General features: G+C 34.1%; 1 protein-coding gene across 10 annotated transcripts in view; it reads right to left on the reverse strand.

Annotated features, from left to right (window-relative positions):
* Positions 1–3,294: 3,294 nt before the first annotated feature.
* The window catches only part of SLC16A7 (solute carrier family 16 member 7), a 183,321-nt gene continuing 167,368 nt past the window's right edge, over positions 3,295–19,247 (reverse strand). For all 10 annotated transcript variants that reach the window (XM_025882845.2, XM_073900748.1, XM_073900744.1 and 7 more), the window contains 3 exons: positions 18,968–19,111; positions 15,111–15,929; positions 3,295–10,972 (listed from right to left, as the gene is read on the reverse strand). In XM_025882845.2, coding sequence (XP_025738630.1) covers positions 10,704–10,972; positions 15,111–15,929; positions 18,968–19,111 — 1,232 coding nt within the window. In that variant the 3' untranslated portion in view covers positions 3,295–10,703. The remainder of the gene's footprint in view (positions 10,973–15,110; positions 15,930–18,967; positions 19,112–19,247) is intronic.

Here is a 19,247-nt window from a genome sequence, read left to right on the forward strand (position 1 = left end):
GTTGCCTATAAGAAACTCATTTGAAATATGAAGGCACATATAGATTAAAAGTGCATGGATGGAGAAAAATATACTTTGCTAACACTAATCAAAAGAAAGTAGGAGTAGCTATATAATTTCAGACAGCACATACTTTATTTACAGCCAAGGAAGTTATCAGGGATAAAGAAGGGTATTATATAATGATAAAGGAATCAGTTCTCCACAATGATCCTTAATGTGTATGTCCTTAACAACAAAGCATCAAAATATGTGAGGTCAAAACTGAAGAACCGCAAGGAGAAATTGATGAACCCACTGTTATAGCTGGCAACCTTCAATCCTCTATCAAAAATGGACAAATGCTGGATCTAGCTGGCAGAAAATCAGTAAGGAAACAGCTGAACACAACAACACTATCAAGCAACCGACTATAATTGACACCTATAGGCTACTTCATCCAACAACAGCAGGATACACTTTCTTATCAAGTTTACATGAAATATTCACCAACACAGACCACATTCTGGGCCATAAAACAGACCTTAATATACTTAAAATAATAGAAAGGAGGCAATGTCTGTTTTCAGACCACAATGCTGTTAAACTAGAAATCAATTAACAGAAAGAGAACTTTAAAATCCCCAAACACGTGGGGATTAATCATCATACTTCTAAGTAACACATGGGTCAAAGAAGAAACGTCAAGATAAATTTAAAAATACTTTGTATTTTTACAGAAATCAGTTGTAGCTGAGGTAAAACTCTGATGGGGGATGTTGATAATGAGGAAGACTATGCATGTGTGGGTCGGGACGTATATGAGAAATCTCTGTGCTTTCTTTGCTTGAACTTGAAACTGCTTTAAAAAAATAAAGTCTACTTAAAAAAAGTTAAAGGAGGGAAAATAGGCTGAAAGTGGTTTGAGGGCACTTCTGTGGTGCAGGTAATGGTCTCTTTTTAAACTGAGTGTGTTTCTCCTGTACATTCATGAAAAGCTAACAAACAGTAGACATTCATTTCAGCCCTTAAGAATGATTTGTATTTTGGCTGTGTTTGACTTCCAATGACATTAATCAATTATGTGTATTCTGAAAAAAGTAGTACTCTAATATTTGAGCTGATGTTGGAAACTGTTTTGATTAGCATAGTGTAGCACAGCATTTAATGGTCCTTAAGAAAAAACTGCAGATTTCATTTCGAAATTTAGCATGAACATTTGTCATTTTAATTTTATTTTTTTAATTTAATGTGCAATACAGGTTTTTCTTGCATATTATATAAATATATATGCATGTACTTTCCAAGAAACAGCATAGGCCTGCAATAAAATTAAGTGAGCAATAAGAAATAATTAAAATACAATAAGAATAGAGCACAAAGGAATATATACAATGCTAAATTGCATAATTCAGACAAAAAGATATTTTTGTTTTGTCTGCTCCTCCCCATCCCCACACCCAAAAAAGAACTGAAGCTTAGTAGACAAGAAAACTTATGATGAATATAAATATTAGAAAATAAGTAGCACCTTTGGTCAATAAAATGATTGTCAACATTTATTTCTAGGAAGCCTAAGAGAGCATTTCTGATTTTGTAAATAAAACTACTTAATATGTACCATGAAGTTTAACTGCTGCATATTTCAGAACTTGCATAGAATGTTTACTGATGGAATAAAAATGAAATCTTCAAAAGAGTATCAATTTTTAGATAACAAAAATGCTACAGGTATTTGTTTTCTGTATCTTACTTTGAAAATTAGCTAAGAGAATTCCTCTAATATCCATTCAGTTTGCATCGTAGGATACTGTAGTATTAATTTAATAATCTAGATCCACCCATTTATTTCAATAAAGGAGTTTTTCTGTGCATGGCACTTTGCCAGGCATTAAAGCTGATGCTATAACAAAGATAACATCCTTGTCCACGAGGAGCTCACATTCCAGTAAGATAGAGATGAATCTGAAAGTATATTCAAAACTGCACGCAGAATATGTATTCCCATAAAGGAATTCAACATTTGGTTTCAAATTAGTTGTGCAGAGAAACAAACTACAATTAACAGAGACAGTACAAATGAAAATTGAGTGGTAAATGATTCAGTAGTCACAAGTCTGCTTAAAAATGAAGAAGTAGGAAAAAAATGAAGTAGGAACATATTGAACTGAATATACATTTAAAATAATAACACCACAATGTATTCCTGATTTAAATAAATCTACATTGTTTAAAAACAAAATATGTATTTGTATGAAAATCCTAGTTCTTTCATTTTGTTAAATTTTCCCCATGTTTTATTTGCCAAGTTCAGAACTACTGTATATGCAAAAATTATAGAAATAAATATATATTCCAAGATCAAATCACAATCACTTTAAGTACATTCATCTGTAAGAAGGCAAAAAGAAGTGCATTCTATCTTATATTTTAAAACTTTTACTGGCATTTAAATTATTTCATACCATATTGATTTTTTGAAAAATGAAATATGTACAGCCATGATTTAGGTCATGTAAAAATAACTGACTGGATCATCTTAGGTGTCAAGAAAATCTACCCTTTCTCTTCATTTCCCTATCATAGTTGATAGACCAGGTGACAGTAGGATCATTTGTTCAGTGGTCCTTAAAGTGCCTGGAGAACAAACAAATCAACTACATTTTTTTCACTTAAAAAATCATAAAAATACAGCCCAAGATACAACTTATATTTAAAAAAAATAATTCTACAGATTAACCCTTAAAAAATTATTGCAAAAGTTAGCTAGGTTGGCCATTGCCAAGCAATGTCTTATATCTGTCTTCTTAACAACATGTCGTTATGTATAACTTTTATCCCAATAATCTTACTTTTAATATTTGTCCAAACTTACCAATGGGATAACAAAGAAATATTTGATGAAGCATATAAGTAGTAAATATTTTCAGAAATTCCTCAGAAATAGGGAATAATTCATTCTAGGGAACACTAATCAATATAGTAGTTTAAAATATTCAGAGGGAAGTGCTTTTAAATAAGAAGCTTCAAATCAAATGTAAATTTTAGCAAATACCTCTTACTGTCCCATATTCAACATAGGAATTTCTATACCTGACTCATATCTAAGTAATTTTGTGATCTCATTTTTATCATATTACCAAAAGGGGCCTTCTATTGATTGACGTACTCACTGATGCTACTGAGGCTTGCCCTGTCACAAAGACAAGACAAACTGAGTATATATGGATGTCAGTTTGGCTGAATCTAACCAAAAACTTCACTAACTACAAGTGAATCATAGGCCCTGTTCATGAAAGATTTTACTGTGACACATCAGTTTATCAAAACTTTTATTAAAGTATGTTCTTAGGGTAAATATCCTTGATGAATTAAGCAAACAAATACCGAGTACAGATTTTTACACTTTTACAGAGCAAATTCCTAATAGCAACCATTCTCCCCTTCACTAGGCATCTTTTATTTAAAAGTGATTTTTTTTTCGGAAATAGAATCAAAACAGAAAATCTGAAAAAAATATCTATCTAGATAAGATGGGGACAGAGGAAGATGGTATTACAAAGATAAAAGAAACTATATAGAATTGCCAGACACCTGTGGTCAGGTTTTATGTTAACTACATAGAATGACCATCTAATAAAGCAAGAATTTTTGAGATAGGTCTTATCCTAATAATTTTATTAACTCATCCTCAGATTCTTGGATCAAGAAATATTATTGGAACATTCTCCTCAAAGTTATACAATGATGATAATTTCTTGCATATAACTTAATAATTTAACAAACTTGCATCACATGTTCTGTGCTCTGGAATTAAATTTTTAGGAAACAAGTGAATGATGCTTCTAAAATAAAATAGGAACATAAAGAAGGGAGGAATTAATGGAATGTTGACACACGATTCTATAAACATATGATTGGCAAGTAATTTTAATGACTTAGATATTGCTATAACAACATATATTGTACAAAATCAATCATCCCACCAATTATTATGTCCAGTTTCCTCAGAATTATCTACTGTGGGGATCATTAAATAACCCTTCAAATTAAATTTACAAACATGATTTTGCAAAATATGACTCAGGAGAAATACACTCATTTTGGAAATAAAGGATTTATCAAGCAAGGTTAGAGTAAGTGTTTCCAGGTAAATATGTATTCAATCTATAAAGATTACCATTAAAATAGGATGGCTTATGCAGTTCAATGGGGAAAAAGGTGGGTCAGGAGTCAAAAGACTTGGGTTCTACTTCCTACCCTGAATTTACTCAAAAGATAGATATATGTTTAGGCAAAGCCCTTAACCTGTTCTAGTCTTATTCTGTAAAAATGTGCATTTCTAACAAACCTAATTTAGAGGGTTGAGAAGATGAAATGAATTAAATATATTTTTGATACATAAATATATCAAAACAAAATACAATATAAATCAAAATACAACTACATCTAATGCTTAGAAAATAAACACTCTAAAGATTTATTTATTTGAGAGAGAGAGAGAGAAAGCACGAGCAGGGGGAGGGGCTGAGGGAGAGGGAGAGAGAACCTCAAGCAGACTCCCCGCTGAACATGGAGCCCAACTCGGGGCTCAATCTCACGACCCTGAGATCATGACCTGAGCTGAAACCAAGAGTCAGACAACCAACTGAACCACCCAGGCACCCCCAAAATAAACACTTTAGTTCACATGTCTTTTCTCACTAAACCCAGAAATCTTCATACTTTAGTTACAAATAGAAAGCATGTGGTAGAAAAATAAAGTCCTTTAAATAGTATATCCAAAATTTGTACTCTACTCTAATGAACAAGCTATATAAACTAGGTCTAACTTCAAAATCTTTTTTAGATGCATATGAAAGTAAAATAACAACCAACCCAGAATAAAGCTTAGAGGAATATGTTTCAAAATTCACCCTGAAATTCATATAAGAATTCCGATCTTTTGTTCATCTGAACAGAACTTTTTACCAACTTATGCCTTGATAGAATATTGAGTAGCAGTGTTTTCATACAGAGCTTCTTTAGCTTATTTTGCCATATTTGAATTTTAAACAAAAAAGCTTGTTTTGCTATATGAAGAAAAAATATTTGCTGAAAGAGTAATCACCTACTGAAATACTCCTGAATGTTACTCACACTATTAACAAGTACATAAGGAGACTGAAAAACATGACATTCATGCACACAGGGGAAGCATAACTAAACCCGCCAAAAAACAAGAATTCTGTATTAAAAATGCCCAGAATTGATGAAAAATGCTTAAGAACCTGGCCTAGACATTGTGAAAAACAATGAAAAGAAAATATTTTTAAAAAAATAAGTATGAGAAAAAAAGGTGAGAAGGTAAGGTAGCTCAGGATTGGGATGGGAGAAATAATTCAGTCTAAAAAATTCCCATATGCTCTATTAACACCAAAAATTCTGTTTGCAATATTACCTTTCCTCTTAACACAGGGACCTAAAAGTATGATTCTCAGTACTATAACAATGCTTTCATGAACTGTTCATAAGTGAAATAAAGCGAAGAAAAGGCAGTGTGGGGCAAGACTAACATAAACCAGATTGCAGGATCTTGTAGGAGTTAAAAATTCGTGTACAAATAACTGATAGCAAGGAAGAGAAAATAAGAACTACAAAAAATGATGTGAGCTCAGCAAATTGTTCATGTTTTATCAACAAAGATAATTTCTGATTTTGATTATACAAGCATTATAATTACTGATAATTGAGCCTCTCAGCTTTTAAGTGGAGGGAGACCATGCACATGGATGTGCAAAAATCAAAACCTAAAAAACAAAGTGAGTTGAATAAAGATTCTAATTCCAATTTATATCTAATAATTTTGATGCTGCTTGGTACTATGAAGTGTTGTGTTACCAAGAAATCTACTTGGTAAGATGTATCCAGGATCTCGTTGCATTGAAAGAGCATATAGGATATGTAATGGAGCTGTGCTGTCCTGGTAAGCTTTGTTTCTCAAAGTCGTGAGGCCCTTTAAGAACACTAGAAACATCCAGGATAGTTAGTACCAAGGACAGGAAGATTGATTTTTCTAGATTCCTAAAAATCATAATCATTTATATATTTATCATGCACAAGGAAGACATATTAACAAAATGTCTTCTAGATTATGAGCACCTTCCCTATCCAGGATACCTCAAGCCTCCAGCCCAGGAGTTCCTTCACTTGTGAAGTTGAGAGATCATGGCCAAGAGTACATACTGTTGATTCCAGAAGACAGCCATTCCTTCAAATCACAACTAAATAAGACTAGATGCAGCACGTGTGACTTTGTGAAAGATGTAAGACACTAGAAGTACACCATCTAAAATAATGTTGGGAAGAACACTTTTCTATGGAAGTCAAAAGTCGTAGAGGGAAAGGGCAAAAGCAAGGACACTTGTTCTGTCTATAGACAAATGGACAGAGAGGACAACGGCAGTTACAGATGTTCAAGGAAGCCTGAAAAATGATTTAGAATGTAGGGGTAGTTGCATTAAATGATGAAAATAAATATATACTGTATAGATGAACCAAATCATTTATATCTTATAAATTTTTAAGTTTCTTTGGTAGCTTGGATGATCCTATAAATGGGAATACCTGTAATTCTGAATATAATGTTTTGTATGAAGTACTTTTTGAGTCATAATAAGTAGCAACCAATATGGGAATTACTTATTCATAAGGAAAATAACATTTTTCTTCTAAATCCAACCTCAGGGAAAATATATTATCCGAGTCATAAAAATATGTCATTATTTTTGTGCAGAAAGTCATATTAAAACAATTATGGCTATTATACAATCATTACCACTATTTGGGATAATATGCATTGGCTAGAAAAGCAGGCAACTTGAAATTATATATTCGGTTTATAGCAAAGTCTCTAATGAACGCTAAATAAATCAGAATACAAATTGCAGTTAAACCTAATTGGTTTACTGTAAATTTTTTGTATCTATATTTTATCTACCTTTGCTTCTATAGATTCTATTGAAGGCAGCATGCTAGTGAACACCCCAGGGGCTCTTTCTGCTTTTAGATAAATCTGAGTTTTGGTTCTGGTTCTGTCACTTGCTACTTTCACTTTGGATAATTAGCTGAACTTTGTGTGTCTGATTTTGTTTTGTTTCTCTCATCTGTTATGTCAGGTCAATAACCTCTACTTACAATTTGGTTTGAATATTAAAAGGTATTATGTAGGCAAAATATTAGTTCCTATTAAATGGAGCCTAACGATCATGATTTTTAATTTTGTTTTATTACAAGTGTGTAACATTATACATATGAGAGGGCTTTTTTTTTAAAAAAAGGTACTTTAGATGGAAAATAATTTTCAATTAACTGATTAAGGATTTCTCCACATTTATAATATCAATATAAAAACTTACATTTACATCATACATCTTTTTTCAGTATCCTCAATTGTCATGTGCAGGCAGAAAGGGAGGAATAAAAAAAATCAAGATTTTTAAAGTGCACACTCAAATATGTCAAACTTATTTTACTTATTTTCTAGTGTCCTGGGGTGGGGCATGAGATAAGACAGCTGGAACTTGATATTAAAGAAGTGAAACTCATGTGAATTTACACTGAGAAAACGTCATGTCTTCCAATGTGAAGTACACTAGAGCCTGACCCAGTGCCTCTTAAATGTGTGTTGACTGGACCCTCCCAAAAAAAGCATTGGGAAAGAGGGTAGGGATAGGTCAGGACAAGTCTATACCCAATATTGTATTCTTAAATTAGTGAAGGCATATTTAAGGTTAAATTGTGAAAAATATGAGCTGCTAGTTATCACAAGTAGAAAAATACTTAAAGTAGCCAGTGATCATGAATTATTTTAGTGCCCTGGTTGATAACCTCCCTTCTTTACCATTCCCCAGTGGGGGAATGGACTAAAAGAATTTTAATGGTGTACTCTGATTTTGCTTCATGACATCACTGATCACTGCAGACACAGAGGCCAACTATACCGCTTTCTCTAGACTATGTGAATGTTCTGAGCTGATATTCTCTTCTCGGTCTTTGAAAGATTCTCTTAAAGCAACAAATATTCTCACAAGTTCAAGGGAGTGGAGAGTGTGAATGACTAGAAGATTATTTTACCCTGGAACGATTCTCAATCCTGTATGTGAGTCTCTGTCACTGTTTCAAGTGTGTTCTAAATTAATTTTCAACATTTAATATAGGAATTAATATGCGTGCATATGTGTAACTTTGGGTAGAGCTGTTGCGAGGCATGGCTATATACATATCATGTGCTTTGAATGTGCAATTTTACTTCCCTTTTTTTTAACATTTTAATATACAGTGTTAGAAATTTCTAACAAGTTAATGAAGATGACCAAAAACCAACAGAACAAATACGAATTGGTTTTGAACTGACAAAAACCCCATTAGTAAGTAAATAAACCTCCTTCCATGGAGGAAGGCACTGGAATGCACCCACCAGCTTGTCTCTACCAGCAGGTGACAAGAACTAAAGCCGTGGGCCCAAAACCCCACTATCATTACTTTGCTGTTTATTTCCCCCTGGGATCTGATATGTATATTAATTTAAATATGTACCCTCAGAGAATTGAAGACTTTTTTGGAAATGTTTAAGATTGGAGAGCTGCTACACAATTTATGATGTTGCATTTCTTATGAGTCAGAGCTGAATACAAAAGGACTAATAATATGAAAGTAGCTCATTCAAGACTCAAGACTGGGCAAAACTAAATTAAAACAGCCATACACTGCCACATTTTGCCTAATATATTACCTATGGTATTGGCACAAGTTGCTTTATTTCATACTTAAAAAATACAAATTCCTCTTCATCTGCAAACAAAATGAATGCTAAATGAAATATGGGACTTCTTATAGCTTCCTAAATATGAGCCACATGCTTAACCAGTGCATAAATTTTACAAATCAAATCTTTAATGTTAACTATTACAAAAGCTTGGTGTCCAGGTGCAATCTTATAGGAAATAAGACAGCATCTGCCTCCACTGCTATTAAAAAAAAATGAACAGCAAATTCCTTTTGACATCTTAAGAGTAACATCACTTCAATAATCAAGGACTAAATGTTTTTCATTAATCATACTCTTAATTTAAACTTCAGATTTACTGATGTAAATACTTACAACTTTAGCCATAAGGCACAGATTCTTTCTTGTTTAAAAGTACTGTATTACTCTAAATGGTATTTATAGTTCTGAGTGCACAGTAACTATCATATGCCTGAATATTCAAAGCTGATTCAGATTCTCAGATGTTTTAACATCGTTATGAAAATGAGAAACTGCTAAATTAAACTGGCCAGCAATGTTGCAGTCCTCTTGCTATCGTGTGATTAACTATGCCTACCCTTCCCAAGTGTGTATACAGAATTAACATGCAGTCTCCAGTTCTAGAAACCTTTTCTAACAGTCTCCAGTCTCCCTGTTATGTTCCCAGGCAGGAGGAAGTCTCACTAGGAGGGGGTGGGATTGAGGTGCTGCCATTCCCCACAGCGTGAGGCATTTCAGCGGCTGGGGGAAAGGCCTGTTTGGATTTCTGAGTTTTGCTTTTGCATTTTAGGGAGGGGCGAGAAATGACAGAACTGAGAGGGCTCAGTATAAGCACCTCTCCCTCTTAGTCAGCTTTACTCAGATCACTCATAACAGTAATCTTCTGATCACTGTTATGTGTTGGGAAAAATTAGAATTCAGCTTATTTGTCAGCCTGTCAACCACGATTCCAGTAAATTCCATTTTGAAGTCTCAGTATGACAGTGAGTCTAGACTGAGTTCTGATTAAAATAAATCCCTGGTTATTACTTTCTGGATTAGTAACGAAAATCCTTATAAAATCAATGAACGTAGCTCATTGTGAGGAGTCAGGCTTTTAATTTGATTTACATATTAAGTAAGAATTCTGAAAATTATTTGAGGGTTCTATTCTCTAGCACCAGGTACTAATGACCGTCCTCAAAGAAATCACGTGCATGGATTAATCAAATCTAATAGTGCTCAGAAATAATGGTTTAAAATGGAGGGTTTTTTTTTTCAAATTTATTTTATACATGCATTTTTTTTACGCAGTTAGTTGCATTTTTAAATTAAGATCATTCTCATTTTCACCCATGTTCTTATCTTTAAAATTCACATTGTAAAGTAGTATGCAGATATAACACATTTCTTCATTCTCTATGGATTTATTTTTAAAGTTAAAAAAAGTGATATTCTTTTTGAACTTACTTGTCTTTTGTTCACTGGGACTCTGTGCACATGTGTACATATAGGTGTGTGTGTGTGTGCATATGCACACCAGAAGAAAATTCATTTTCCTCCAATTCTACTTAACACTAAAAAATGATATTTGGACAGGGTATTCTTATAGGATTAAACATAACGCCTTCTAACTACTTAAACCAGTGGTTTGGGATTCAGATCTCTATAACCAAGACTGGAAGTCACTGGAAGACTTTAAAATTATTTTAACCATGACAACCAGAGTCATGTATGGAAATAAACCCATTGCATGGATTCTTTATAGGCATAATCTCAAAACTGGACTATCCAAACAAGTGTTAAAAAACAAACTTATAAAAATTTGCCATTGAGGAAAATCTCATCTCCATCCTTCGTTATGCCTCCTCATTTCAAGTAAAAACTTCCCCAATATTTTGAAAAAAACATACTCCTAAGAAAGTCATAAACACTGAAATCAGAGATGTGATTCTTGTTAAATATTAGTTTCTCTTTCTGAGGAATTATTCTCTGTTCTTGTACTTTTGATGTTAACATCATGATGGTTAGATTTGTTCAAGGGTTCAGACTCTCTGGACTCAGGTGTATGCAGTTTCTTCTTCCTTTCTTCCTCCTCCTTTTCCTTTGCAAGCAATCTGTAGTTTATAGCGTTGCCGATCAGCAGCCACACACTTGATAGGAACACAATAGCCCCACAGGCTATATACATGTATTTATACTGTCCAGTTTGATCCACCAATTTCCCTAAGAGACAGAGAACATCTTTTAAGACAGCATAATAAAACAGCCCTAAAATGATAACATTTTCCAATAAATTCTTCTACAAAGTATGTACCCATTTCTTATTTAAGTTAATATTGAATGAGTTTTTAACAAGAAATATTCTAGATTATGAATTCTCTGTATGCATAAAAAGGCATATATGCATACACAGCATTATATTACCAGTATATTAAATTTATTAAAGATTATTCCCCTCAATAAAAATGTACAACCAAGACAAAATAGGTATGTACCTGTTTGTGTATATATTCATAAATACATGTATGTGTGAAGCATGTTTTTTGTATCTATGTGTATATAAACAGATATATTTATTAACTTTTATACATTGAGACTGCTTCATCCTTTCCATGCTTCTTTTCAATAAAAAGGAAAAAAATTACATTTTTTAGGAAAGACCCAAAGGCTTATTTACTCAATGCTTTTTCTATGCCTATCACTAGGCTAAACACTTTTTTTTTTTAAGATTTTTAATTTATTTATTTGAGAGAGAGAGCAAGAGAGAAAGCATGAGTTAGAAAGGGGCAGAGGGAGAGGGAGAAGCAGACTCCCTGCTGAGTAGGAAACTCAATATGGGGCTCAATCCTAGGACCCTGGGATCCTGACCTGAGCTGAAGGCTGAGGCTTAACCAACTGAGCTACCCAGGTGCCCTTAGGCTAAACACTATTAAATGAGGTAATATCTTATTTAATCCTTACAAAATCACTATGAAGTAATTTGATCATAGTTACATAGCCAGTGAATGGCAGAATCTGGAATCTAACCAAGGTCTATCTGAATCACAGATTCTTTTCTTTTCTTTTTTTTTAAAGATTTTATTTACTTAACAGAGAGAGACACGGCAAGAGAGGGAACACAAGCAGGGGGAATAGGAGAGGGAGAAGCAGGCTTCCCATGGAGCAGGGAGCCCGATGTGGGGCCCGATCCCAGGACCCGGGGATCATGACCTGACCCGAAGGCAGACACTTAACGACTGAGCCACCCAGGCGCCCCTCATTCTCAGACTCTTTTTTTATTTATTATTATTATGTTATGTTAATCACCATAATTACATCATTAGTTTTTGATGTAGTGTTCCATGATTCATTGTTTGTGCATAACACCCAGTGCTCCACGCAGAACGTGCCCTCTTTAATACCCATCACCAGGCGAACCCATCCCCCCACCCCCCTCCCCTCTAGAACCTTCCGTTTGTTTCTCAGAGTCCATCGTCTCTCATGGTTCATCTCCCCCTCCGATTTCCCCCATTTCACTGAATCTCAGATTCTTAACTATTCTTCAAAAGAGCTTCACCATACCTCTTGGTTAAGAGTCATATCATAACTTTTTGGGCTAATCACAATTTTTTAGTTTATCCATATCTAAATTATTAAGGCCACACTAATCAGGAAGAAAGTATTTATTACATTTGATTATTTAGACATTTAAAAACTAGCCTGATATCATATAACCTGAAGATTTATTGACCCCCCCTTTTTTTTTTAGAGAGTGAGTGAGTGAGTGAGAGTGAGCCCTGGTGGGGGATGGGCAGAGGGAGAGGGAGAGAGGGAATCTTAAACAGGCTCTACGCCCAGCGTGGAGCCCAATGTGGGGCTTGGTCTCACAACCCTGAGATCATGATCTGAGCCGAAACCAAGAGTTGGACGGTCAACCAACTGAACCAGCCAGGTACTCTGGTTCATTCACTTTTAAAAATATTTCAGTTTATACTTAATTTTGCCTCTTGCTTATGCAGGCACCTAATTTTTAACAATGATGGTATATGCAAATCCATATTATTTATTATATGCATATTTGAGGTGATTCTGACATAGGCCTGTTTCTTTAATCAGAATCTCATTCATTCTGGCTAGAATCTAGTTAGTGGCTCAGTATTAAATTCAGCTACTTGTGAAACTGCCTATTTGAACAAAGTTCTCTGTTTTAATCAGTTAAATGGTGGAATAGGCTTATTTGAGTGTGCCATATACACACACATAACAAATATGCATAATTTAAATTTCTATTCTAGCTTTAGTCAAATATTTTTATTCATACAATGATTGTTACACCTCTAAATACATAAACATTAGGTCTATGGCCCCATCAGAGTTACTATCACTTTGGGCTGCCATATCAACATACTTTCTAAATGTCTGGGGAATTTTTTAGCATCATCAAGAAGCCAGGTATGATTTCCAGAACTAAAGCTTCAGCTCTTGTGAGTGCAGCAGTGAAAGTGTGAACTGAAAAAAATAAAACTAAAAATGGTACCATATCTTCCACTGCTCTGCTAACAAGAGTAGCAGCCCCAGCAACGGTGTGAGAAGTAACTACAATGGTACTCATTTACCGAGTGCCTACCATGTGCCAGACACCATTCTATCAGTGATCAGATGCTACAGAGAAGAAGCCAGTCCAAAAGTCAAGGAGGATCAGGGATAGCAGGAGACAGAAACAGGATGAAAAAAAAAAAAATGGACTTATTATGGCTACAGCCTGAGAGCTTCAACAAGGAGCCCCAAACTGATTCCTGCCTTTGCCACTACTGGTGCAATGGTTTGGCAATATTAACACAAGAAGCACTCAAGAGCACTGAAACCTATATAAATTTTATTAATACAGGTTCTCAGCACAGGTAGGAATAGTCAAATCAGATTCCTTCATTTTCATCCTTAGAGCCTGCCCACTATGTCTGTTGACCTGACTTAATTTTTTTTCTAATCCCACCATCACTGGTGAGATACAATTTTCTCTGTTGATACTAAAAATTTTGCTGCTAATGAATCGGCTTCTAAAACACATTTGGTAAAACTCATTCTGTAGGAAAAGATAGGTCAGTTGTAGTTGTCTTATGCAACAAAATCAATTAGCTGATAAATAAGACTGATTGGCTTTCGTTCTTCTTGAAAATTGTTTTGGTGCCATAGTATATCCAATATTAAAAGATACACCACCCAAAACATCTGTGCTAGATACAAAAGGACAGCCCTGGTAGATAGAAAAATTCAATAACTATGCCATTCCTGACCAAGTGAAAAAGCAAGGCAAATGTCAATGATACCTAAAGATCAACAAATTAAATACAAATTTTCCCAATTCAAAGTGATTTCTTGATGTATGGAATTGCTGAATCACCATATTGTACACCTAAAATGAATATAACACTCTCTGTTAACTATACTGCAATTTTAAAAAGTGATACCTTGATGTCATGTAGGGAAACAGTTTAAAAACTGGAGAAATTTACGTTTAGCCTGGCAGTTACTGTAACCACTAGGGGTCAGGCCAAGAGCCTAAGTGAATACCTAAGTTTAGGAAAAGACTGGCCCGCATAACGTTTTTGATATTTATAACATTAAAGTCTAAGACTGAACAAAGTCTTAACTTGAAAAATGCACTTATACATGTGTCGTAGTCTCCTTACTGTAATTTGGCACAGATACTTTCATAGGCATCATTGAAAATATTTCAGATCTTAAAATCTATAGGTAATCATTATAATTTGGAAATGTGGAATATATCTGTTCAAAATGAGTTTCTTTTCCTTACTGAATTTCATATACATATATATGGGTATATATGTACATATATATGGGTATAAATATATACATATATTTCTGTCGGCAATATTATAAAAGTATGTTATCCTTAGGCATGCAACATATTAATATAACCAATGTACTCCAATAAAAAAAATAGATCCTGACCTTTAGTAGCATTATTTTAAACTTTTGACTCATTTTAATATAAGCAGAAGAGAAATTTGTTCATCAATGATAAAATGAAGAAAAAGTGGAATTTTATTATTATGACACATTTTTTAGAAGCATAAAACAATGGATATGGGTAAAAACCTGAAAATTATGTTACTAATTATCAGTCTAACTTAATTTCTTAAGTTCATAGGTCCTGGCTCTGAAGGAAATTTAGGTCTAAAATCAACTATTTATGAAATTTAAAAATACATACATAATAAAACCTAAAATTAACATACCCACAGTCTTTCAGGCTATTAGTATTTATTATTACAAACCACAACATACACTACAAAGAATGTCCTGGCTAGTTGATATTCATTTTATGCTTTTTGCTTTTCTGGATGAGAATTATTCTTACCAGCAAGAGGAGGACCAAGAAGAACGGGGCAACACTCCACCACTGTGACAAGTCCTACAGCACTGGAAAACCTTTGAGGGCCAACCAGGTCCATGAGAGTTTCAAAGAGGACACTGCTAACACTCCCAAATCCAAGACCAAAAAATATAGCATATAACACCAGGCTTGTGTAGTCCTCTGCCAGTGGGCACAAGAGATGGCACACTCCATTGAACATGACTGCAAAACTGAAGAAGTACTGGATTCGGGGGCGGATAAGTTTGGAGTTTGCAATGAGTCCTCCAGCAGGTCTAGCAAACATATCAACAAAAGCCATAATAGACAGCAAGAAAGCTGCCGAATATTCATCAATTCCTTTGTCCTTAGCATATGGAGCCAAGAATATAATGGGGGCAAAAAACCCTAGAAACATAATGACATTTCCAGATAAATATATCAGAAATCCCCTATGCTTAAAAAGGGAGAAATCTAAATACGTATTGACTTTCTCCCATGCTGATTTCTTCTTATGGCTTTTCTTCACACCTGAATCATCCACTCTTATGCCAATCTTATTTTTAGACGTATTGGTGACTTGTTTGGGTTCAACAGGTCTCATGAGGGACCCAGCCACACAGGCATTCAACAGGATACCTCCCAAAATCAAGAAGCTTCCTTTCCAGCCGAAAGTATTAAAAAGGTACTGATTGAAAGGAGCCAATGTGCTTAAGAAAACAGGACTTCCCGCCATGGCAAGGCCATTAGCCATGGGTCGTTTCTTATAGAAGTATTTGCCAATGATCGTTAGGGCTGGTTGCAGGTTGAAGGCTAGACCTAAACCTAAAAAGAACAGAACAAAGGGAACAAAAACACGAACACATTATGTCACTCACAAAAGGAATTACTGCTTAAAATGTACATTCAAGTGGGGAAGGCAGAACTAAAAGTGGCAAAAGCACGTAATAATTTTTGATAATTTTAAATGTCATGGAATTGTGCATAAACAGAGGTTCTCACAACTGGACACTTGATATGTATGACAGTTTCATATTCCTTTCATGTGAAAGCAGAAAAATGAAATCAAGAACATCTACTGATGTTTCCATAATCACAGAACTGGATGAAGTTATTAGTTCTTAGTTATAATCACTTAATACCACAGATAAATTAATCCTCTCTATTTACATAAACATATTTACATGCATTATATTTATATACGCATATATAGAATAGATTCCTCCTTTGTGGGCAAGAGTGCATTTAAATGGGAACACTGTTTTTAAGAGTGGAACAGAGTGAACAGATTAAAAAGGTTGCTGTTTATGAAAATCTTAGGTCTTTCCAGAGATATTTCTTTCAGAACTGTGCAAATAATAAACGAGTAATAAATTAATGCCATTAATGTCAGGCTCTACATCTTTCACATTCCATAGTTCATGAATATAGATGCACATGTGTGTTGACTAAAAAATAAAACTTTTGCTTTAAACATTTTATTTCAGAGATTAAAACTCATTCTTTATATGATTCAAAGGTTCCTACTATTCCTACTGATTCCAAGGGAATCCCTTGGCAGTGCTGAGTATCACTTTTGAGAGATGAATTATTTCTTATAGCTTGCCAAAGTATTATTTAGCAATAGTAATGATTAAGTTTGCTTCTAAAGCACATAAAATTGATTTAGATAAGGTATCTCTCTTTCCCCTTTAGCCTAGGCATTATTCTGTATTAGTTTAGGGGTTATAGAAGTAAGAAGTCTGCATTTACCAATTTATGTAAATTGAGACAGTACTGCCAAGTGGTTAAGTATTTAGACTCAGGGACAACTCAGTTCTCAGTACAAATACTTATTGCAAACCTTTGATACTAATATTTTCTATGAGTAGGAGGGTCCCTAAAAGCTGACACAAAGGAACCAAGAACATGCTTTGGAGAGTAACAGGGTAGTATGCTCTCTCATACTATCACAGCCCACACCTGTGAGACATGCAGAGTAAGTGTAATTTATAAATAAGAAAACTGTCAGCCTATGCTCAGTGGCTTGTAAATGGAAGAATCCAAATTAAAACCCAGGAATTTTGTTTTGAAGGTCAAATTTCTTTACCTAATGCCACCCTCCCCTAACCCCTAGCCCCATTCGGTCACCTAGAATTTTGCCTTCGGGTGTTAATCCAATTTCTCCTTAGGAGACGGTGGCCATCTATTTCTTATTCTGACAGGGTAAAATGAACATGAGATTTGAAATCCAAAGATCTGAATTTGCCTCGACTATTTACCTGTGTACAGCGTTGGACATAACACTTAGACTTCCTGAGTTCTAATCCCCTCAACAACAACAAAAGAGGGTTTTGCCTAAGTCAAGTAAGTTCTAGGACTGTAAAATGTTATATAATGACATATGATGATAATTATATGCTAGTATTTATTTAAAAGTAACAAAATTCTGGGTACTCTGTGAAGTACTATGTATTCATTTTTTACATGAATCATTCCAATGATTCCCAAAGTAAAGAGCTTATCATTTTCCCCATTTTAAAGACAAAGAACTGAGATATAAGGAGGCTAATTTACACATGACCAGCTAATATGTGCTAAATTAGGTTTAAAAATTAGACTGTCTACCAAAAAGTACTGGCTGATAATGCCTTAAGATAAATCTCTCATGGTATATTTAATGGTTGACTCTAGAAGCACCAAAGCCTTCAAGACTCAAGAATTGAAGTTAGAATAACATATAATGCTGTTGAAATTTGTGGTACAGTAATAACAAAATCATCTTTTCCATAATGCATTTAATTGTGGGCCCACCTGACTTCTATGGTCAAATATATAGTATTTCTGCACAAAGAAAGGACATTCTCTGCACTATGAAAATTCCTAGATACAAGATTCTCATTCAGAATGTCAAATGGTATTTTACCACATCAAAAAGGAAGACAGTCATGGAAAGGTTGTAAAGAGAAAGATTTTAACATCATTATTACTCTAGGCTTTAATACATCTTATTTTTTTCATCAAATGATACAAAGTTCAAGGTTAGATTGATCTAAAATTACTTTCAAAAGAGAATATATTTACCGTTTTTCTGTGAGCATAAGGAAATGATTCAGTTTATATATTAAAATCTAATTTTTCTTAAAATTTTGAGTGTAGATTTGTTTAATGCAGTTTATTGTTGACATTAATAAAAACAGTGTTTTCCAAATGTACCTATTTAGGTAGGTTTGAGTCAACAGACATTACGTATGAGGAACAACTGTAACACAATGACAGTATGACATTTAAAACCATGTGTTTAGTGGCATATGTGCCTTACAGAGCTTTTAAACAATTAGAATCTTTTGTAAGGAAAAGAAGGGACGCCAATACAGAGCCCTACCACTAACCAGAACACAGACAAAAAGAATTCTGTTAGAGCTAAATCAATGCATGCAGAAAATATCACTGGTATCATTTTTAACCTATAATGAATGATAAGTCAGATACTCTAAAAAGTAATAAGTAATAAAAATAACTTTAAAAAAAATGAAGCTATTTATATGCCAGGAAGTCTGTGTCCATAATATCATCTTAACTGGCTGATGAATAAAGGGTGAAATGGTAAAACTACATCAAAACTGTTTTCTTTTTGACATTGATATCACAGCACCTAATGTATCTGATAACTTGTTTTTTCCATTTCTTGAAATAAGTTTGATTGGCTATTCCAAGCTAGTATTTCAGTGTACTAGATGAAAATACTTTAAGATAGCATCTGATATAAAAAGTAAACTCAAAGAAAACAATACGAATTGTTCTGTTGTTTATGCTTCTTACAGAGGTTTGCAAACAATGGAAGTGTTAAGAAGAGAATAAGCAGAAAACAAAACTTGACTTACCACAAATGAATCCCATCGTGAGGTAAAGCTCTATTACGTTGGTACTAAAAGAGGCTGTGACCATTCCCAAACAGCATAATAAACCTCCTACCATCACCACTGGTCGGCTACCATATTTATTCACCAGAACACTACTTATGGGACCTGAGATAGAGAGGAAATTAAAAAATGTTCAGTTGCTGGGTCATTTACTTATTTTTAACAGTTGTTAATTTTGAAAGCACATTTTAATGACCAAAGAAAAATATTAGTTCACATAGAATATAATGAAGACTTTTCA

This window comes from Callorhinus ursinus, unplaced genomic scaffold, assembly GCF_003265705.2.
Source record: "Callorhinus ursinus isolate GAN/ISIS: 27379988/994484 unplaced genomic scaffold, GSC_fseal_2.0 scaffold14, whole genome shotgun sequence".
Classification (NCBI taxonomy): domain Eukaryota; kingdom Metazoa; phylum Chordata; class Mammalia; order Carnivora; family Otariidae; genus Callorhinus; species Callorhinus ursinus.